The sequence below is a fragment of the Myotis nattereri genome, assembly GCF_964212035.1.
Source record: "Myotis nattereri genome assembly, chromosome: 2".
NCBI classification, from domain to species: domain Eukaryota; kingdom Metazoa; phylum Chordata; class Mammalia; order Chiroptera; family Vespertilionidae; genus Myotis; species Myotis nattereri.
The window spans coordinates 196,202,951-196,223,143 of record NC_138076.1 but is presented as its reverse complement, the minus strand read 5'-3'; the positions used below and the strand labels follow the sequence as shown (position 1 = coordinate 196,223,143).

Sequence of the window (20,193 nt, the reverse complement as noted above, 5' to 3'; positions counted from 1 at the left end):
ATATAGGTTATTGATAAAGACATTTACACATCTCTATTGTGTATCTTTGAGGTAGACGAATATTGCTTATTCATATGAGAAGCTTAAAGAGTTGTATCCTTGGTCCAAATAACACCGTCCTGATTGGTCAGAATGGAGCCACTCTGATTAGTTGGTGAAGATGAAAATGAGAATACAGTTGCACAGCTCTGATTGGATGGGGAACGTTTTAATTCTATTGGTTGATATAGGATTCCCAGAATTCCTTTATAAGGGCTGGCTCAGCCAGCATGCAGGCAAATCAGGGTAGGCTTCTTCGTGAAGTGTAGCTGTACAAGAGGACCCTGTTTAGCAACTGCTGCTTGGCTCTGTTTTTAAATTTCAGCCCAATTAGCCACCAAGATCCCTTCTTAAATATCTCTATTCTCAGGCTCAACATATTAAATTTGACTGTAGCTGCCCGATTGATTGATCTTCAGGATTGCTATAACCAGTCCATTACCTCAAGCATTGGATTATGTTCTTATATCAACACATTGCCTCCAACATATGGCATTATCTAGCTTTCTAACTCCACCAGTCTAATATGTATAAAGTGAGATCTCATTATTGCTTTAATTTATATTTTCTCCAATTATTAATGCTTTTAAACATCTCTTCAAAGTACTTGTTAGCTTTAGAGTTTTCTCATCTATAAGTTACTAGTCGTATCCTTCAACCATTTTGCACTGGGTTGACAGTTTCTCCTGGGTAATGTGCAGAAATTCCTTATATATTCTAGAAAGGGTAAACCCTGGTTGTTTCAGATATTGCAAGTATCTTGTGTTCTATTGTTTTAGTGACTTTGTTCATGGTTCCTTTGAACAGAAATCTTTTATTTCAATATAATTAAATTAATATACTTTTTGGTTGCCATAAAATAAAATAAAAAAGAGTTGTGTCCTACAAATAACCGGCAAATTCAACTCTTAGCACTTAGCAAATGAACTGAAGTACTTTCTCCTATTACTTGGGACCCAAGGAGAAGCCATTTATTTCACTTAGTGTGGTCTGAACTTATGGTTATCTGTTCCAAAGTTAGAAGAAAAACCATATTAAGAAATGTATAGTATACCCAAAGTTATGTACTCTAGAACTGAGACAATTTTAAGGCTAATATTGACTCTATACAATCTATATATATAAAAGCCTAAGCGACCGAATGACAGGTTGACTGGTTGGACGCTCAATGCACAGGATCCGTCTCCCTCCTGTCTGGATGGGGCCTGATGGGATTGGGCTCCTCCTGTCTGGATTGGGCCACCAGGGATCAGGCTGAAACCAGCAGTCTGACATCCCTCGAGGGGTCTCGGATTGTGAGAGGGTGTAGGCCAGGCTGAGAATCCGTGCACTGGGGCCCTAGTGTAACATAATCTACCTAGTAAAATGCAGGTGCACCTTATTGTCAAAAGTAAAAGTTATCAAATGTAACCATTTATCATCTCCTGCCTTTTTTTTTTTTAATCATGTTATTATTTTTTTCTTTCTAGAGATTAAGAAGCCACCACTGGCCCCCAAACCAAAGTTTGTGGCAAATAATAAGTCAGTACCACCTCCTATTGCACCCAAACCTGATATTGTGATTTCTAGTGTTCCACAGTCAACAAAGAAAGCCAAACCAGCAATAGCCCCTAAACCAAAAGTTCTGAAAAGCTCACCTGTTTGTGACATCAGGCAGTCACCATCAAGGAAAACCATCGTGAATCTGGAAGAACATAAACAGGAATTACCTGAAAGTGCTGACAGCTCTTCTTGCAAAAAGGTAGGGCATCAGAGCTGTGGTTATATTTTACCAATGTGTTCCTGCAGTTAGTGTATCCATAAGCTTGGGACTAGAGAGAATTTGTGTGTAAAGCAACTTGTCTTAGCGTCACTAGAAATGCCTGAAAATTTAGAAAATAGTAAAATTGATGAGTTCATTTCAGCTATAAAAACAATGAGTAGAAATGATTCTAATGGTGAAATGGTCAAGAGCCAGAGTACAGTTGTTTTTTAAAGGTAAGCATCCTAGAAGAGAAGTTTAAAGATGTTTTAATGAACATCACCCTTTATTTCCCCACAGAAGCACACTTCCACAGACAGCCCAGAAACGAATGAGGGCTGTAACTCCAACGGACAGTTCAGAATTGAATTTTCAGACTTGACACCTTCCCAGTCCAGCTTTGAAAAGGTTCCTGATCACTACTGCCTCCTGCAACTTCCTATCGATGAACTTCAAAATATTGAAACTTGTCAGGATGACAGTGAAAAAAGCCATATTTGCTTTCATTCATCTGAACAAGAAGCTCTGGCACATGGTAAAAGGAGTACTTTTTTATCTTCAGATGGAGTTAGTAAGAACTCAGAAGTCAAAGACCTTGGTCCCTTAGAAGTTCACTTAGTATCATGTACTTCAAAATTTCCAACTCCCAAGCCCAGAAAGACACGTGCCGCACGGCTGTTTCGTCAAGAGCACATAGATACTCCTAGTGAAAGTACTGAAAAACCAGAGAATTTAGACATTAACTCTTCTTGTCTTTTTGAAGATAGTTTGAAAAACAATGAAATCATTTATCAGAATGTTTTGTATAACCAGGAACAGGTGAACAAAGTGAAACCAGGAAAGAAAAGTGAATTGAATGTGGACTCCAACAGTGACAGACAAAACTTAGTTGATTCCCAGAAAGCCATGTGTCATGAAACCCCTTCCTCTGAAGAAATGACACCTTCTTTGGATACAGATTCTAATTTGAGTTCTGACAGCAAGACAATAGATGGTTCTAGTATGTCACCTGCTGTGGACAAACGGACCAGTTTTATAAGATGCAGTACTGTATCTATGAGCCTGCCTAAGCAGCTGAAATTAGCTTGCAACAAACGTTTACCTATGGCCTGTAACTTGGGAGGGGCTGTCCCTCAAATGCAAAAGGAATCTACAATGAAAGATGTAAGTTCCTCAAAAATTGTCCCCAAAAAACCTCAAAGACACAGCTTGCCTGCTGCAGGAATGCTTAAAAAGGCTGCCTCAGAGGAGCTTATGGAGAAAAGTTCATATTCCTCAAATGAAGAAAAAAAGGACCCGGAAAGAAATCACCAACAATTGTGTGCCCAAAACCATGGTACGTCGTCCTCCTTTGAGATGTCCAAAAGGACTTTAGAAAAGCCAGTGTGGAAATTACCTCATCCTATTTTACCCTTTAAAGGGAACCCAGAATCCTTAAAGTCTATCACCACATCCTCAAATAGTGAGCCTTCAAATGCCCTGACCAAGCCTAGAGCAAAATCACTGTCTGCTGTGGATATGGATAGGTGCACTAAGCCTTGCAAAGATTCTCAAAGGAAACACTCTTTAAAGAAGTTGCTCAACATGAAGCTGTCCATCTGTTTCATGAAGAGTGACTTCCAGAAATTTTGGTCCAAGAGTAGCCAACTTGAAGGCACAATCGCTGGCAGACTCTCAGGTGGGGAGGGAAAAGAGATTGAAAGTGATTGGCATGGCGTATTAGTTGAAGAGAAGAGAAATAAACCCATCAAGTCATATTCTGCAGATAACTACAGTCTGGAATCTCAAAAGAAGAGGAAGAAGTCTCGGGGCCAGAGCAGTGCAACTAATGGACCAAGAGCTGAGTCTTTGGATGACCAAATGCTCTCTAGGGAGGCAACATCTCAGGCGCCTTGTAAATCTGTTACAAGTGACTGTGCACCAGATTATGAAAATGTACGCCATTATGAGGAAATACCCGAGTATGAGAACTTTCCACTTGGTATGGCTGTCGGGAAAACTCTAGAGTTGGAAAGGCAGAATTCCAGCAGCATGGAGGACACTGATGCAAATGTGTATGAGGTAGAAGACCTGTATGAAGCTTCAGATGGCCAGCTGCAACTTGGACCTACACAGCAGCATTCCAGGTAACACTTAGGTCCCAGACAGACACTGTACTTTTATGTGCATCACTGAAATTAATTTTCAAAACCCTGTCAGACAGGTAAAATCTCACACGGGGGGAAAAAAATCACTTGGTGATAAAGTGGGTTAGTATGTGTATATTAAATTATTTCAAAGAGCAGTCTCCTTTTATCATACAGTCAGATTGGGTATTTGCAATGCAAGTGTGAAGTAGTTACCCTATCTTAGTTCCTTATTCAAAGAATTTGAACCAGTAATAGTATAGGTATGAAAGACCTGGACCAGAGAGGTCTCAGGGCCTCAAAAGCATCAACTTGGAAGTTATAGCTGGAACTTAGGGGAGGAAATTGGCCAATTTAATGAGCTTTATTTGCTAGGTGTAGGAAATCTGAAGTTATTAAAATTCATGCATTTACCTATGGTGCCCTTGTCAGGGCACTTCTACATTTGCAAAAATTACTACTCTTTGAGGATTATTTATTTTACTTGTTGAAGGCTAATTACTAACTTCAGATGGATATAGGAAAAATGCAGGAAACACTTTTGTATAAGCACATTCTACCCGTGGTATACCCATTCCATTCGTCTTCTTGAAACCATGCCCATCTTTGATGGTCTAGCTCAGCAATGATTGGCTTCAGGAAGCGTGTACAGTTACCTAGTGGGAAATGTTTACTTCCTATTCTGACCTCCCAGTTATATGCTCTGCTATCCTTATGGCCTTTCTCTCAATCTGTCTTATGGTATGGTTATTTATTGGTATGTCTGATCTGTATATTTGGTTTTAAGCACAATGAAGAGGTCTTTTTGTCCTGCATGAGGCCAAGAAAGGGGCTTAATAGAGGTCAGTAGGTGTTAGTTAGGTACATGAGAGAGCGAATGAGAAAGAGGTGAAGGAAGCAACCATTGCAGCTGCTTCCTTTCTCCACTGTCTCAAAGGGAGACTCTGCATTGTACTTAAAGTGTTGGTTTTAACCTTTTAGAAATCTTCACGTTTTTCTTTGGTCACTAACTTCAAGCCTCTGAATACTCAGGTCTTAAAATGGGACTTTTGTAGAAATATTAACATATGGTATATAGGGCTAAAAACATGATGATTGGATGAATTGTATAAATAAAACGATCTAATGAAATCTTAGTACACCAAGTAAAATAAATTGTTCTTTTAGATATTCTCCTAGCATTTTTCTTTACTCATAATCCTTTCTGCCCTTCCTCCTTTGATCCATAAAAGATAATTTACCTCCCTTGCCTAACTTTTCTCATAGCTGACTTGATTCTGAATATTAGTATCCAGGCAAAAGCCTCTTCCTTGGTGTAAATATTTCCATGGAGAATTGTAGTTAAGTGTCCAACTTAAAAAAAAACCACCACATCTAACTTTTCATGCCTGCTCTTCAGGAACAATTTTGTTGGTACTCTCTTCCTTTTAACATGCTTTTGTGTAGTGTGTGTGTGTGTGTGTGTGTGTGTGTGTGTGTGTGTGTAAGTATGTGTGAGTGTCTGTGAGAAAGAGGAATGAATTTGGCTTCTTCATGATATACTACTGTTCTTAGCTAAAATGAAGTTTTTTCTTGAAATTAGAGATTTGGCTCTTGGTGTAAGTTTCCTGTTGGCTCTCATGCTTAAATCCTGAGAGTTTGTCATTTTCTCTAACACAGGCTGTAAATTCTGAAACGTGTTCTTTTTATTTAAAAAAAATTGATTTATTGATTTGAGAGAGAGAGTGAAACATTGATTTGTTGTTCCACTTATTCATGCATTCATTGTTTGATACTTGTTATGTGCCCTGACCGGAGATTAAATCCGCAACCTTGGCATATAGGGATAACACTGTAACTAACTGAGCTACCCAGCCAGGACCTGGAACTTGTTCTTTGTCTGATATGCTTCTTATCAGGGGCACTGCTGCTTGGCTGGAGGGAACCAGGTTGGAAGGGGTAAATAAATATACACAGCCAGCCAGTTCAGCTGGATGGCATTCATGAGGAGGGTTCTTTTGGGAAGCCAGGACACCAAGGGTGGCTGTGAACAAAATGCAGGCCAGTAAGTAGGGTAGTCTGGTGAAGAGTGGGTGAGCTTTGCTTTTGAATTTAGTTTTCCAGATATTCTTCTTTAGTCCTAAAGCGAGGACCCGTAAACGGGCTTGAGGCCCCTAAAATGTACCAGCTGAATCAAAAGCCTGCAGACATAGGATCAGATGAACAGCTTGGAGGTTGCACCTTCTAATAATAACATTGAATAGATGCAAAAGCAAAATCCAAGGCTTCATGAGGAGGACACCTGGACACCCTAAAATAAGGTAAATGAGAAGTGAGCTGAGAGGGTCCAAGTTGAAATCTTTTTGGTTGTTTTGGCTGTTGAAACTGTAGATCTGTTCCTTAGAGTACTTCTAAATCCAACACCCTAGGGTTCTAAAACGATAAGAAAAAAATGCAAATGAACCCTGTTTAAGATTTTTGTGGAGTGAATCAGAAGAGTGTCTAACAGTTTCTCAACCCTCAGGGAAGAGTCTGGATTTCACCTATGAGACTAGTTTATAGAACTCACCGAGTCTACAATATATAACTGGATTCTGGACCAAACAGATATTTGGCAAGCTTGGGAGTAGCTCATATGGTCACCTTCTTTAGAATGTAGATTTCATGAATCCATTTCAAATTTATAACAACATGTTTATAATTTATCAGGAAATAATTATAGGTGGTCCCCAATTCCAAAAGGGTTCTGTTATTTTAAAAGTTCATGATAATTTTAAACTTGAAGTATATTCCCTAAAGAAATAGTTTTGGGAATGGTGGTAAAGTTTAGCCCCCAAATTATATTAACCACTAGTGTTCTGGCCTCCCCTTCTCCCTTCCCAGGTGAGTATTTCCTCTCAGCACTTCTTTGGGCTGAGGCAGGAGAGTTGTTGGCCAGGGTGAGGTTGAGCACCAGGATATCAAGATGAGCAAATCCACTGGGTCTGAGGCAGCAGAGTTTGTGGAAAGGGTGAGGTGACTAAAGAAGAATGAGGAAATTGGGGGCTGGGCTTGCTGTGAGAAAGACTAAAGCATTGGGAGTGATAAGGAGAAAGGAAGGGCTGGATCATTGCCATTTAGTAAGCAATGGATTTTCCTTCCCTTCTTTTCTTAATCTTACCCCTTCCCCTTCCCCCTCCCCATTCTCCTATGCTAACTGCATGATACTGCTAAGTGAGTTTCTGACCCCTAGTCATCAGTGAGTAAAAGAAACTGGGAAGGGCTGGATGAGTGAGGAGTGGCATTGGGAAACCCCTTAGTGGGGAAAGAAGACCAGCCAAATCTGAAGGTGAGGGAGGATGAAAGGGAGTGCCTATGGCTGTAGAAACAGTAGCTTTTACGTGTTCCCAATTAGACCATCATTGGGTCACTGCTCTGGAAGCCACAGAGTTCTCAAATCGGGTGTGTTTTGGGTACAGTTATGAGCTCTCTTTCCCAGAAGGTTTCAGGCATTATAAATCCAAAACAACTAGCCAGCAACAGTCCTTTTTTTCTTACTCTATGCAGGTGATGAGTGCTCCGTTACTCCTTAAGTAATCAAACTATTACTTAAGAAGTTTGATTTTCATAAGGAAGTTCCAAAAATCTGAGCCTTTATTAAAGAGTTATAGACAAATCAACAAAATAATAGTGTCCAAATGTTCGAATTTTCCTCTTGAAATTATAGCAGATTTCTTAATTCTATAACCAATAAAAATTTTCCCTGGAAACATCTCAGGTTTTTCCTCTGTGATTTTAGTTTGTTCTTACTGTAAGCATTTCAGAGAAAATGTATGGGAATTGGGTTTTCCTAGGTAACCTAGTAAGCCCTCAATTTATTTATTCCAAAATACTGACCATACGTCAAGCAGTGTGCATTAAAAGGTGAAAGGGGTGCCTATTCTGGTCAGTGAGGCGGCAGACAATTATAGATAACATGGTTTTATTAATCCAAGCTTTGTCTGAGTTGTACCCCAAGTAGGATAATAAAGATGACTTTTCAGAGGTACCCAAGCTTGTAAAATGGACAACACCTGATTTGGCATTTCCAGGTCATTTTGTAACCTTAATAAGAGCAATTTTGTTGGTGCTCTGAGCAAAGAAACCAGATTGCAGACTGAGGAGGACTGAGAAGAGAGGAAGTAGAATCAGAAAATGTGAATTGCTGTCCCTTGAAACTTTGCCCAGAAGTTTCCATCACTCAAAGGTTTGAATTTATCTTTTGGTTTTCCTCAAGCACCAGAATTCAAAATAAAACAAACGTCAGCATCATTTGTTTTTAATTAATTAGTAGCCCTCCTCTCTGATGAAGGGCAGTACTAAATTTTTTGGTTGTTTGTTTTTTCACCATTTTAAACACAAAACTGTGCTTAAAGAGCTGCCAAAAGGCATTACAATTTGCCTCAAATCCCATTATAGGATTTATGTTATAAATTATTAGACCTGGTCTAGAAGATATTTCTCTTGGGTTGCATTTACCATCTGGTGGTATTGTTGAATTTTAATAATGATTAAAGTATAAATTAATAGCCCTAATGAGCCTTTCCATGTTGTCATAACACCAATAAGATTATGCATAGAGGGTGGGGTTGGGATTCGTATATCTTAACAGTAGCACTTTCCTGTGAGCTATTTTCAGCATCAGCTCAGGAAATATCAAAAATTTGTATGACTCTTTAATTCTATGTTTCTTGTGTTGGAATCATAGCCACACAGTTTTGGCAAATATGTTTATGTACTTACCCTACATTTTAAACTGCAACTAGGAGCGTTTGGTTTTATTTCTTGGCAATAAAGCTTTTCTTTTTTCCTTTTAAATAAGTATTGGTAAGTAGTTGAATTGCAGTATTTTGTCCAGCTCTATTCCTTTGGTCTAATTTCCTATCAAAACATGTAAGTGATATTGTATCGGATAGATATGCTTTAATGTGATAGAATGTCACTATTTTTAAAGGTGTATTTTCAGTTAGTAATGAAAGAAATATCCAACATTGCGATTGTGTGTACACACACACACACAGACATCCTGTCTTGCTTGATAAAATTATACTGTTTTGATATAGCTGATATTTATTTGCACATTTTCAGGGAAAAGGATGGCATCTTTAGAGGTAATTGATTGGTTTTTTTATTGCTGGGCTTTTATTAAGTTTTTGAATATTAAAAAGTCTATAAACATTTTATAGTTTAGCCAAGTTTTCGTAAAATTTCAACTGTTTATATCAGCGAGACATAAATTGCTTTGCAAAATGAGCTTCTAACCTATTTGTTAGAGAAATATTCCCAGTAGGATCTCTTTGGGAAAAAGCAGATATGGGGAGACCTCATTCTTTTTCTAAGCATTTTTAATTCCTGTAAGAACCTGATAGATAATAATAATTAGAAATCCATCAATCTGTGAGTGTTTTAAACCTATAAGTAGGTTGGTTGGAACTCAGAATGCATTTTTGCAGTAGAAATAACTATGAGTAGGAGTTAAGTTCCTAGCCAGCCCACAAGAACATATTTAGCTTCTAATATATGAAAAATACAATGGAAAGTAATAAAAAATTAGACTGTGGCAAGACTGAAACAGAACAATAGAACAAAATAGTTTTTATAAATCTTAAATGCTGGTGTATTTAAAGAGGAAACATTTAGTGTGTTGAGGAAAATATTAAGCGGGAAGGGAGCAGGATGAAGAAGTATAGAAGATGAACCTTGACTCACCAGTCCTCTAGGTAGTTCCGTGGAATTCCAGATGCAGACTTAAGTTCATACATAAGGGGGTGGGTATGTTCTTGTTTCAGATATCCGAAGTAATGCCTGTACTTTTATATTAGTTTTGTAAGCTCTCTGTGTTCTTGCAGACATTTCCTTTATTTTTTATTTTTTGACAGAGATTTCTTTTACATATATCATCTTTTCCTGGCATTGCATAGACTAATTTGGTATTTAAGGAAAGCCCTTTATTTAAAACAGTAGACATGTTTATATGAGCATATTTATTATGCTATTTTCTTAAAACTATATTAGGAATAAAGAGCAGTTTGACTTGTAGCGCTATGGGTGTGGGAAGCTACAAAAAAGTGCTGACCTTTTTATTAAATACTGAGATTAAAAGTTAAGTTCAAGAATGGAATTGGCTAGTATTCTTCTGGGTGGTATGGAAAATCTACTTTGGTGGTTTAGTCTGGGTCTGATAATTATTTGTGTTCATGGATTTCTGGGAGAGCAAAAAAAAAAAAAGTTTTTGCAAGTAGTTTTGACATCAGACAGAGATAATCTATCATTGGAGCTGTAAAAATTGGGTCGGCCAAATAGACTATCAGTGGAATAAAGTATTATGATAGTATTTCCAGGACAAACAGCTGTCTTCTGCAATTGTCTTTCAGATTTTTCAGTCCTTCTTGTTTGCATGTATTATAAATTCATTTTAGTTACATATAAATTGAATTGGAGTAAGGTTGTATTTGGTGTTATCATACCCTTCTATAATAAAGAAATTGAATCACAGTGGTAGTGACTTTAGGAAAAATGGATAAAGATGGAAATGCAACTGGATTAGTTTTTCTGGTCCCTAATGTTCAAGGGTCTGTTTACCAGACTCGCCCATTTATCAAAGTATTTTGGTTTCTGATTCAGGAAAGGTGAAATAATAAACACTGAACAAAGAAAGTCAGTTTTTCCTGAATGTTTGGATAAAAATAAAAAGGAAAACAAACACATTTAGCCGTTTTATGTTTGAAATGGCATAGCTACTTGTTCGTTTAGCTCCTGTGGATTCTGTTGAAATCTTTGTTTTAGTTAGATCATATATTTTTTTGAAGTCAGTTTCTTGGTAACAGTTGATATACTTTGGCATATGTTAGTATCATTTGAAACATTAGGAATTAAAGAATAAATGTGGTTTTTAATAAATTTAGAATAGCTTTCTTTTTCTTTCTCAGTATGAAAAGCAGTTCTGATTTGAATTATTTGACAACTAATTTCAAGTCCAGGAAGGTAGATATAATGTGTAAAGAAGGAATAATTGGTAACTGTTTTTTTGTGTGTGTGTTTATTCTTACCTTTTAGTTGGTCTTTAGCTGTATGGGCAGTCACATGTAAACAGAGATTTCCATTTAAATGAGTAGCTTTGTCACTATTTAATTTTTCTTTCCAGAACTTCACTATTAGAAACATGAGACTACAGCTCTCTACCACCCAGTTTGGTTGTGGTACATAGGAGTGGGCAGGGAGGGATAAGTAATGAGATCATTCACGGGCCTAGGTCTGATTTAGTAGTATTTGGTAGCAAAAGTTAGGGAACCTTTTGGGTAGTTTGAAATCTTTTGAAATTCAAGTATGTCTTTGAATGGTCTTAGGTTAAGTGTAGTCATAGAATCGTTAAATTTTAGAACTGAAATTCATTTATTATAAATTTATCCAATCAATCCAGCCTCCTCATTCACTGATGAAACCAAGCCCAGAAGTCCTTGACTTTCCTCACACCACAGTGATGGGAATTTGCAAAACCAAGGCTTCAACCTGGGGCTTCAAAATACCACATTGCCTCTTCTAAGGCTGCTGTGGAAGCATTACAGAGAACGCCAGCAAGATTTAGAAAACTCAAGTGATCTTGAGTTGTCCCAAAAAGGTTCGGTTTGCTGGTACTACTGCCTTTTTTCTTGTTGTAGCAGGTATTGTTATCCCTGTCAGGAAAGAGGGCTGCACATAGCTGTATATGAACATAGGATTACGTGGCTCAATTTGTTAAATGGTGATTTGAGGCAGGCGAGTATTCAAACTAAGCAGAAACTTTTCAGCCAAAAAAAATATCTGATCCCACTAATATATGGGGTAGGCGAAAGTAGGTTTACAGTTGTAATACAAGTAAATTTTGCTATAATTAATAAATAATAATACAAGAATAAACTGTGTTTTGCATACTCACAACTATAAACCTACTTTTGTCCAACCCTGTATGTTAGCATAACTTGCTTCCCTCCAACTATCTGACTCCCCATCAATCTGTTGTTCCCCCATTTCATCAAAAGTTTATCAGACAATATCAAGGATAAGAAATGCTGTTACGCACTGACCAGTTTGGCTCAGTGGCTAGAGCATCGGCCTGTGGACTGAAGGGTCCCAGGTTCGATTCCAGTCAAGGGCATGTACCTTGGTTGCGGGCACATACCCAGTGGGAGGTGTGCAGGAGGCAGCTGATGGATGTTTCTCTCTCATCGATGTTTCTAACTCTCTATCCCTCTCCCTTCCTCTCTGTAAAAAATCAATAAAATATATTGGGGAAAAAAAGAAAAGAAATGCTGTTACCGTCAAATAGCATGTATCCTATACTTAATGGTACTGGGTACTATTTACTCAACATTTCTGACATGCCAAGCATTAAGCTAGGATCTCGCTTGTGTTATTTTGTCCCTACTATTCTATGAGATGGATATTATCTTCTTTTACAGATAAGGAAACTATGACTTAATGAAGTTAACTAAGTTGTCCACAGCTAATATGTAGATAAACTGAGTGTGGAACCATGTTTTCTGATCCTGAGACATTGATTTTAAATCAGAACATGTTCATATTGTCCTGGCCTGTAGGGCATTTGTTTTGCCATTATTTTATTTTTTATGTTTAATATTGGTAGAGGTCTGTGAATCTTCTACCCAAGAGACAAACTATTACTGACACTAATTTGTTCAAGATCTAGAAGGCAAATACAGGAGCACCTGCAGCGATATGTATAGACATTAATGAGCATTTGAGAGGCCCCAGATCTTCCATGCAAGAAGAGCTCATTGATTGGAAAACTTTTATGGTTAGGAAATAGACGTTTCAGTGGTTGGAAACTGAACTAATCTGCCATATTTGCATTTGGTCAGGTTAGTGGTGGCCACTATTCAAAGCAAGTTAAAATGATCCTTTTTGTTTACCAGTTACTTTGGGTGTTAATGACACAGAAAGGATTATGCATGTCTCATATTTCCCCCCTGATTTACATGAGAGTTGCTTTTTTAATCTCATTTATCCTTGTTCCTCATTTCATTGTCTGTCAAATACTTTCTGACCTCTAAAGCACTGTGGTTTAATAGTTAATTATTGTTATTTATGGATCCCCAAAGTAAAAATGTTTGTAAGGCTAAAATATATCTTTTATATCTTAATGAAAAAATAGATTTAAATGAATGGTAATAACCCCCCCCCCCTAAATAGAGGTAGGTGATATATTCTCTGTGGCTGAAAATTAGAAGAGGTACTATTTCTGGAGCCTTTTTAAAAAATGGATTTTTAAATTGAATTTATCGGGGTAACATTGGTAAATAAAATTATGTTTCAGGTATACAGCTCTACAATACATCATCTGTATATTGTGTGTTTATCAACACAAGTCAAGTTTCCTTCATCACCATTTATTCCTCCCCTCATCTCCTTCTCTCTGGCAATCACTATGCTGTTTTCTGGAGCCTTTTCAATTATGAAATGACAAGACCTGGAAACTGCGCAAGAGGGCACATTCAGTTGAGAGAAATTCTTAGATAAAGCATCATTGCTGGGGCCGCTGACATTGGTCACAATCTCTGACCCTGTCCACCAGGGGCTTGCTGAATCTACCTCCAAGGTGAAACGGATTGAAATGTCTTTTTATGACTTTTTAATTTTGCATCTGTATTCATCCTGCCTAGGCTCAACTGGACTTGGCTAGTCTCATTTTAAGCAAATAAATGCTGTAAATTACATTATAGAAAACATATTTAAATTCTGTGCACACCCTGCTGGGCATTTTAACAATGTGTTTGCGTAAAATAATTATGTGTTAATTATAACAGGCTGCTCTAAAGCAAGCCTGGTAAGACCAAATTTCTACTTGGCTGTTAATGGTAGATACATATACACGAAAGGACTCAAACCGTATTTCATTTAAAATATCCTATACTTTAGATTATAATGAATTTGTAGTTTTTTCTCGCAACTTAATTCAGATTAAAATCAACCCAGAAAGAGCTACACATTTAGCTTCATTTTCAGGATATTTCATTATCAAAGAGCATAGCATGTAAGTATATGCTTACAGTTTTTAGTGTCCAGATACATAGAAGTTTCACTGCCCTACCTCTCTTGTTTCCTGCCTCTTCTCTTCCCATGTTTTATGCTAAAATTGAATAGAAAAGGACAGTGGGGTGATACTGCTCTGAAGGCTTTTATAGAAGCCAGCTGAAATACCGTGGCCTCAATCTGCCAGTTTTCCATGACTCTGTCCTACCTAATGACAGTTGATTTCAAAGGTGTCTGGTTCTAATGTAAGCAGAGTGGCATTTTAACTGCTAGAGGGGGTATTTTCAAGTGACTTTATTCCCTAGTAGCTAATCAGCTACTTCAGAGAGAGTTGGTCAGACTAGAAGTCACAAGAAATTTAGTCTGTTTTTTATTTTTTAATTGAAATTGTTATTGATATAACTGTATGTTCACATGCAGTTGTAAGAAATAGTACAGAGAAAAATTCAGTATACTTTAATGGTAACATTTTTTAAAACTGTAGTAAAATAATACAACCAGGATATTAACATTGATATAATCTGCTGATCTTATTTAGATTCCCCATGTCTTGCTTGTACTCAGTGTGGATATGTATTTAGTTCTATATAATTTTATCACATTTATAGGTTTGCATATCACCGTCAGGCATGATGGTGAATAATTCCATCACTACCAAAGATCCCTTTTGTTGCCATTTATAACTATACCCACTTCCTACCCACTTCACTCCCCAATCCTTGGCAACCAATTATCCATTTCAAATTTTTTTCGTTTCAAAAATATTATATATAATGGAATCATAACAATATATAACCCTTTGGGATTGGCTTTTTTTCAGTTAGCATAATTCCCTGGAGATTTATCCAAGTTGTTACATGCATGGATAGTTCTTTCCTTTATATTGCAGTATTATTCTAGTTAAAGGATACCAGTTAAAGGGTCAGTCCCACTATTTGACTCTTAGAAATAAAACTATAATAAACATTCATGTACCGGTTTTGTGTGGACATTTATTTTCATTTTTCTGGGACAAATACCCAAACATGCAGCTGTGGCTCACATGGTAATTGCATGTTTAGTTTTATAAAAAGCTGCCAAACTGTTTTTCAGAGTAGCTGAACCATTTTACTTTCCCACAGCAATGTATGAGTGACCCAGTGTCTCCACATTCTTGTCAGCACTTGGTGTTTGTCACTTTTTTATTTTCGCCATTCTGATAGGTGTGTAGTGACACCCCATTGTGGTGTAATTTGCATTTCCTTGATGGCTGGTGATGTTAAATATGTATTCTTGTGCATAATTGCCATCTGTATATCCTCTAACGTGAAATATGGTTGTTTTTTTTGTCCATTTTCTAACCGGGAATTCTTGTTATTTTAAAAGGGTTTTGTATTGATTTTTTTTTTTTTTTTTTTTTTTTTTTTTTTTTTTTTTTTTTTTTAGAGAGAGAGAGAGAGAAAGGAAGGGGAAGGGAGAGGGAGGGATGAAAAGAAGGAGGGGCAGAGAGAGATAGAGACAGGTAGATGGATGAGAGGGAGGGAGGGAGGGAAGGAGAGAGAGAGAGAGAGAGAGAGAGAGAAATATCTAAGTGAGAAAGAAACATCTATTAGTTGCCTCCCTTTCACACCCTGATGGAGTGAACCACAACCTGGGCATGTGCCCTGACCAGGAATCAAACGGGCGACCTTTTGGTGCCTGAAATGATGCTCAGCCGACTGAGCCACACTGGCTAGGGCATGTTTTTTGTTGTTGTTGTTGTTTTTAAAGAATTACATATTTTGTAATTAAGCATCATTTGGTGGCCAGTTCCCTAGAGAATAAAATTGAAACTCTGTAACTTAGTATATAAGACTTTTTGTTGTCTGGCCCAGTTGGCTTTTCTAATCTTATGAAATTACCCACCTATATAAGACTGACTGACATTCCTGAACACCCTATTCCCTCTCAAAGATTTGTTCCATTATCTGGCATACTTTTTCTCCGTGACAGATTATCTCTCATCCTTCTAGACCTAACTCAAATGTTATCTTCTGTGAAAATCTTTCCTTCCAATGTAGAAAAGGTAACAAAATATCCCTACCTCCACCACCTATCTAATCACTTACACAGTTATTTTTCTTTCTAATATGTCCTATTCTTATCAATATATTATCTATTTATTCATTTGCTCACCTGTCTGCCCTACTAGAATACAACCTGTATGAATGAGAAATACTTACTTTGTTACATCACTTTATCCCCAGTGCCTACAACTGTGCCTGATATGTAGTAGGCACATAGTAAATATTTATTGAAAGACTGAATGAGGAAGTGAATTTGTGGATACTTGTGGTGCCACTCCCTTCCATAGAATATTGCCTGCCATATCCTGTTTATCTATAATAATTCTATAATAATAAAAGCATAATATGCTAATTAGACCGAACAGCCGAACAACCTTCTGGATGAAGCTGGGGCTGCGAGGGCTGAGCCTCTTGCACGAATTTCGTGCATCAGGCCTCTAGTAGTATAATAAAAGCAATAACTAACATTTACTATATACCAAGCAGCGTAAGACACCCCTTTCCTTGGTCTCCTATTGCACAGCACTAACTCACCATTTTATCATAGCACTTTGTTGACATCCCCCTACCACCCCTTCCAAAAAAAAGAAACATAAGCTATATGAAAAATAAATATTGTAAGAAATTATAAGGCCTTTGTTTCACTAGCCTCAGCAGATACCTGGCACAAAATAGGTGGTCACATCTGAGTAAATAGTTGTCAGGTTATATATTGCTTTTATTTGTGTGAGGTCAGAATCCAGCTGCATTTTGAATAAACCAGTATCCCACTGACCAGGCTTGCAGAATGCACAGGAAACATCTGTTAATTTTGGAAAGCAATTACACTGATTTGGAGAATTACTGCTATTTGCTAAAACAAAGCTCCCTTGGAGAGAGAAGTTAAGTTAAAAGGCCTTACATGTATCTGTCTGTACTGAACTTTCCTTCCATGTTATGGACTAGTTAAGCAAGAAACATTCCATTCCTCTCATTCCACTAGTCTTCTTATCAAAGCTGCAGAAAGAAGCCATGGGATCTAACTCCACGCCAATCAAAAGCTGTTTTTAACAGTTTCCTAAGTAGTATAGATCTTAACATATTTCATGTGCTATCCAGGAAACACAGACAATTATATCACACAAAAAAGTCAACGTCTTAGAAAACTCTTCTTAAATGAAAGAACATGTCTTATATGTAGTGTGATTAGAAGGAAAAAAATCTGGACAGTCTGTAGGAATCTTTGAAGTTAGCAAAAATTTTCAAAGATGTCCCAAAGTCACAGGCCTGGTGAAGGGGCCTGGTGCAGTTTTTATATATGGGAAATGATCATAATGATTTAGCTACACAAAACGTGTTTTCCCATACAGGGTGAATTATCCATATAAATATTTGAAGATTTGAACATCCTATCAGTCTGCCAAATTATATTATTTTAGGCTCTTTGCTCTGTTGTCTCCAAGTAAAGTCTGTTATTTACCTCAAGAACATGGGTATCCAGACGGGAAAGATGTGAAGAGTGTTATCTAAGAAAGTTATGAAATCTTTTAGAAAGATGTAAACTTGAGAAAACTTTTTACCTTTATATTGTAGTATTCTGACTGTACAACTTAAAAAAATCCCATAACTTAGCTGTTCAGAAGCCAGGGAAAGTATGCTATGAAGTCGCACAGATAACCAGTGAAAATCTTTAATAAATTACATCTTTCTTCTTAATATATTAAATATTATTTCTAGTTAGCAGGTACTTATTGCACATTGTGTGCTGAGCACTGTATTTGGGGAAGTATAAAAAGACTTTTAAAATGAAAATTGTCACTAAGGCTTTAGTGGAGAATATAACAAAAGTCTGAAGGGTGAAAGTTTTCTGTGACTAAAAGAAATGGGTTTTGGTCTCATTAAAATATATGAAATCATTTTGTAGGGCAAAATTTAAATAAAGACTGTAAAAATAAGCAAATACATTAGCTCCAATAGGTTCAGGAGTTGTTTTCTTAATGGTAAAATGAGCTTAGGTTTGTTTTTATACCCAGTGGTTATAATTTGAGTAACTGTTGATGCTTTCGTGCAGTAGGCTACAGTGAGATCTTAAGCCGTTTCCTTGATTAGATAGACTCTCGATGGTAGTAATTCTAAGTATCATTAATTCTTATTGAGCCTGCTTACTGTTAAGACGCAAAGTATTTTTGTATGCTCTTCTGTACTCTGCAAATTAATGTCTTCTCTACCTGCTCATTGAAATATTTCTGCTAATGCTCCTGGGCAGATTCCATAAATGAAATCTGTGGCTCAACAGAGGTATTGGAGTTTATAGAAACTTCTGTTTCACTATGCTTACCTGATTTTAGGGTGAAAATAGTCCTTCTTTCCTAGGTTTACCTTGACTGATGGGAATAGAAACTCTAGAGTAGGGGTGGGGAAACTTTTTCTGCCAAAGGCCATTTTGGATATTTATAACATCATTTGCAAGCCATACAAAATTATCAACTTAAAAATTAGCCTGCTGTCCTAGCAGGTTTGGCTTAGTTGGTAGAGCGTCGGCCCGTGGGCTGAAGGGTCACAGGTTCAGTTCTGGTCAAAGGCACATACCTTGGTTGCAGGCTCCATCCCTGATGCATGAGGGAGGAACCAATCTATGTATCTCTCACATTGCTGTTTCTCTCTCTCTGTCTCTCCCGCTCCCTTCTACTCTCTCTAAAAATCAATGGAAAAATATTCTTGGGTGAGGATTAACAACAACAACAACAACAAAAACAAAAGACGTCTTCACAAAAAACAACACTATTAAACATTATTAAATAAACAGAAAAAATAATATTTAAAAAACTAGCCTGCTATATTTGGTCAAACATTTAATTAACTCAGCCCTAATGCCTTGGCAAGGCCAGACCAAATGATTTCACAGGCCTTATAAGACCCGCGGGCCGGACGTTCCCCACCCCTGCTCTAGAAGAGTGTTTATTTTTAGGCTGTCTACAGGAAGTATATTGAAAACCATTGCTATAATTCACATATCAACATGGTGTGATTTTTTATTTTATTGTTTGCATTTGGGGGGAAGTCCAGATGGGGATGGCAGTATCCAGTCCCTTTTTTCCCTTGCCTTTGACCTTTTCTTTCTATATATTAAAAACCAACAACAATTTGTGAGGAATGCTTGAAATAATTGAGATTAGTAAACTTGAAGAAGGATGAATGGGGATTTTTCAATTCTTTATTAATTTTTTAATTATAAAAGTTATATAGAATTTTTTTAAAGGTCAAATGTGCAGGAAGTAAAAAGAAAAATGCTGCCCCCTCTTCCTCATTAACCTCTTCTATTCCAGTTGAGAGGAAAGGTTTGGGGGTTTTGTTTGTTTGCTTTGTGTTTTGGCATGGAAAGTTTCAGAATAAATGGAAAGTTTAGGGGTAGTTAATCTCTGTCCCTAGGCCATTATTATCTAGGAAGCACTTGAGAAAGGCAGAGCTGTCAGCACCATTTCCCCCTGGGCAGGAACAGTCTTCCTTCTTGTGTGTCACCTCAGGGCCTAACACAAAGCCTAACCCCTCAGGAGCTCAGTAAAGGCTCTGGGAACGCTTGCCCACATCACAGATGGAGGAACTGAGGCGTTTTGCCTTTTTGTATGCTCCTGTTTCTCTCCTCTTTCCACTCTTCGTACTGCTTTCTGGTATCTTAATTTCTCCCTGCTTCCCTCCTCTCTGCTCCTCTTATTTGTGCGTGGGCCTTTAGTTAGTGGCAGAAGATCAGTGTTTTGAAATGCATCAACTAGAGTCTTTACACTTTAATCCAGTACAAAAACCTGTATTTAGAAAAGAAATACAGGTACTTTGCTTTACATTGCAAAATGAAGTTCATGTTACCAAAGGAATCAGCAACTTCATTGCATAAGTGACACATGCCTCTTATGTCACTCGTAGGCCTTTTCAGCTTTGTTGCTCATTTAGGTTGTCATCATTATGATCATTATTTACCAAAGAGGGACAAAGCTAACTTGTAGAAAGTTGCTTAAAAAGCACCTTCAGATCTAGTGGGATACCTCTAAATTAGTCATTTATGTTGGTGACTGAAATTCTTTTTAAGTAGGAATCAGTATTGGGACATATGTGAAACTGTGATTATTCTGAGCTTTGGGATATTATTGTAAAAGTAGTAAGCTACCCAAAAGAAGCAGTGAAATTAAACATGGGAAACAAGCCCAGGAGTGACCTGCTGCAAAACCATGGCTCATATGAACTC

At 37.3% G+C, this 20,193-nt stretch overlaps 1 protein-coding gene across 1 annotated transcript in view; it reads left to right on the top strand.

Annotated features, from left to right (window-relative positions):
- The window catches only part of FGD6 (FYVE, RhoGEF and PH domain containing 6), a 132,117-nt gene that overhangs the window by 5,297 nt on the left and 106,627 nt on the right, over window positions 1-20,193 (top strand). The window contains exons 2-3 of the mRNA XM_081084449.1: window positions 1,509-1,780; window positions 2,081-3,906. Coding sequence (XP_080940575.1) covers window positions 1,509-1,780; window positions 2,081-3,906 — 2,098 coding nt within the window. The remainder of the gene's footprint in view (window positions 1-1,508; window positions 1,781-2,080; window positions 3,907-20,193) is intronic.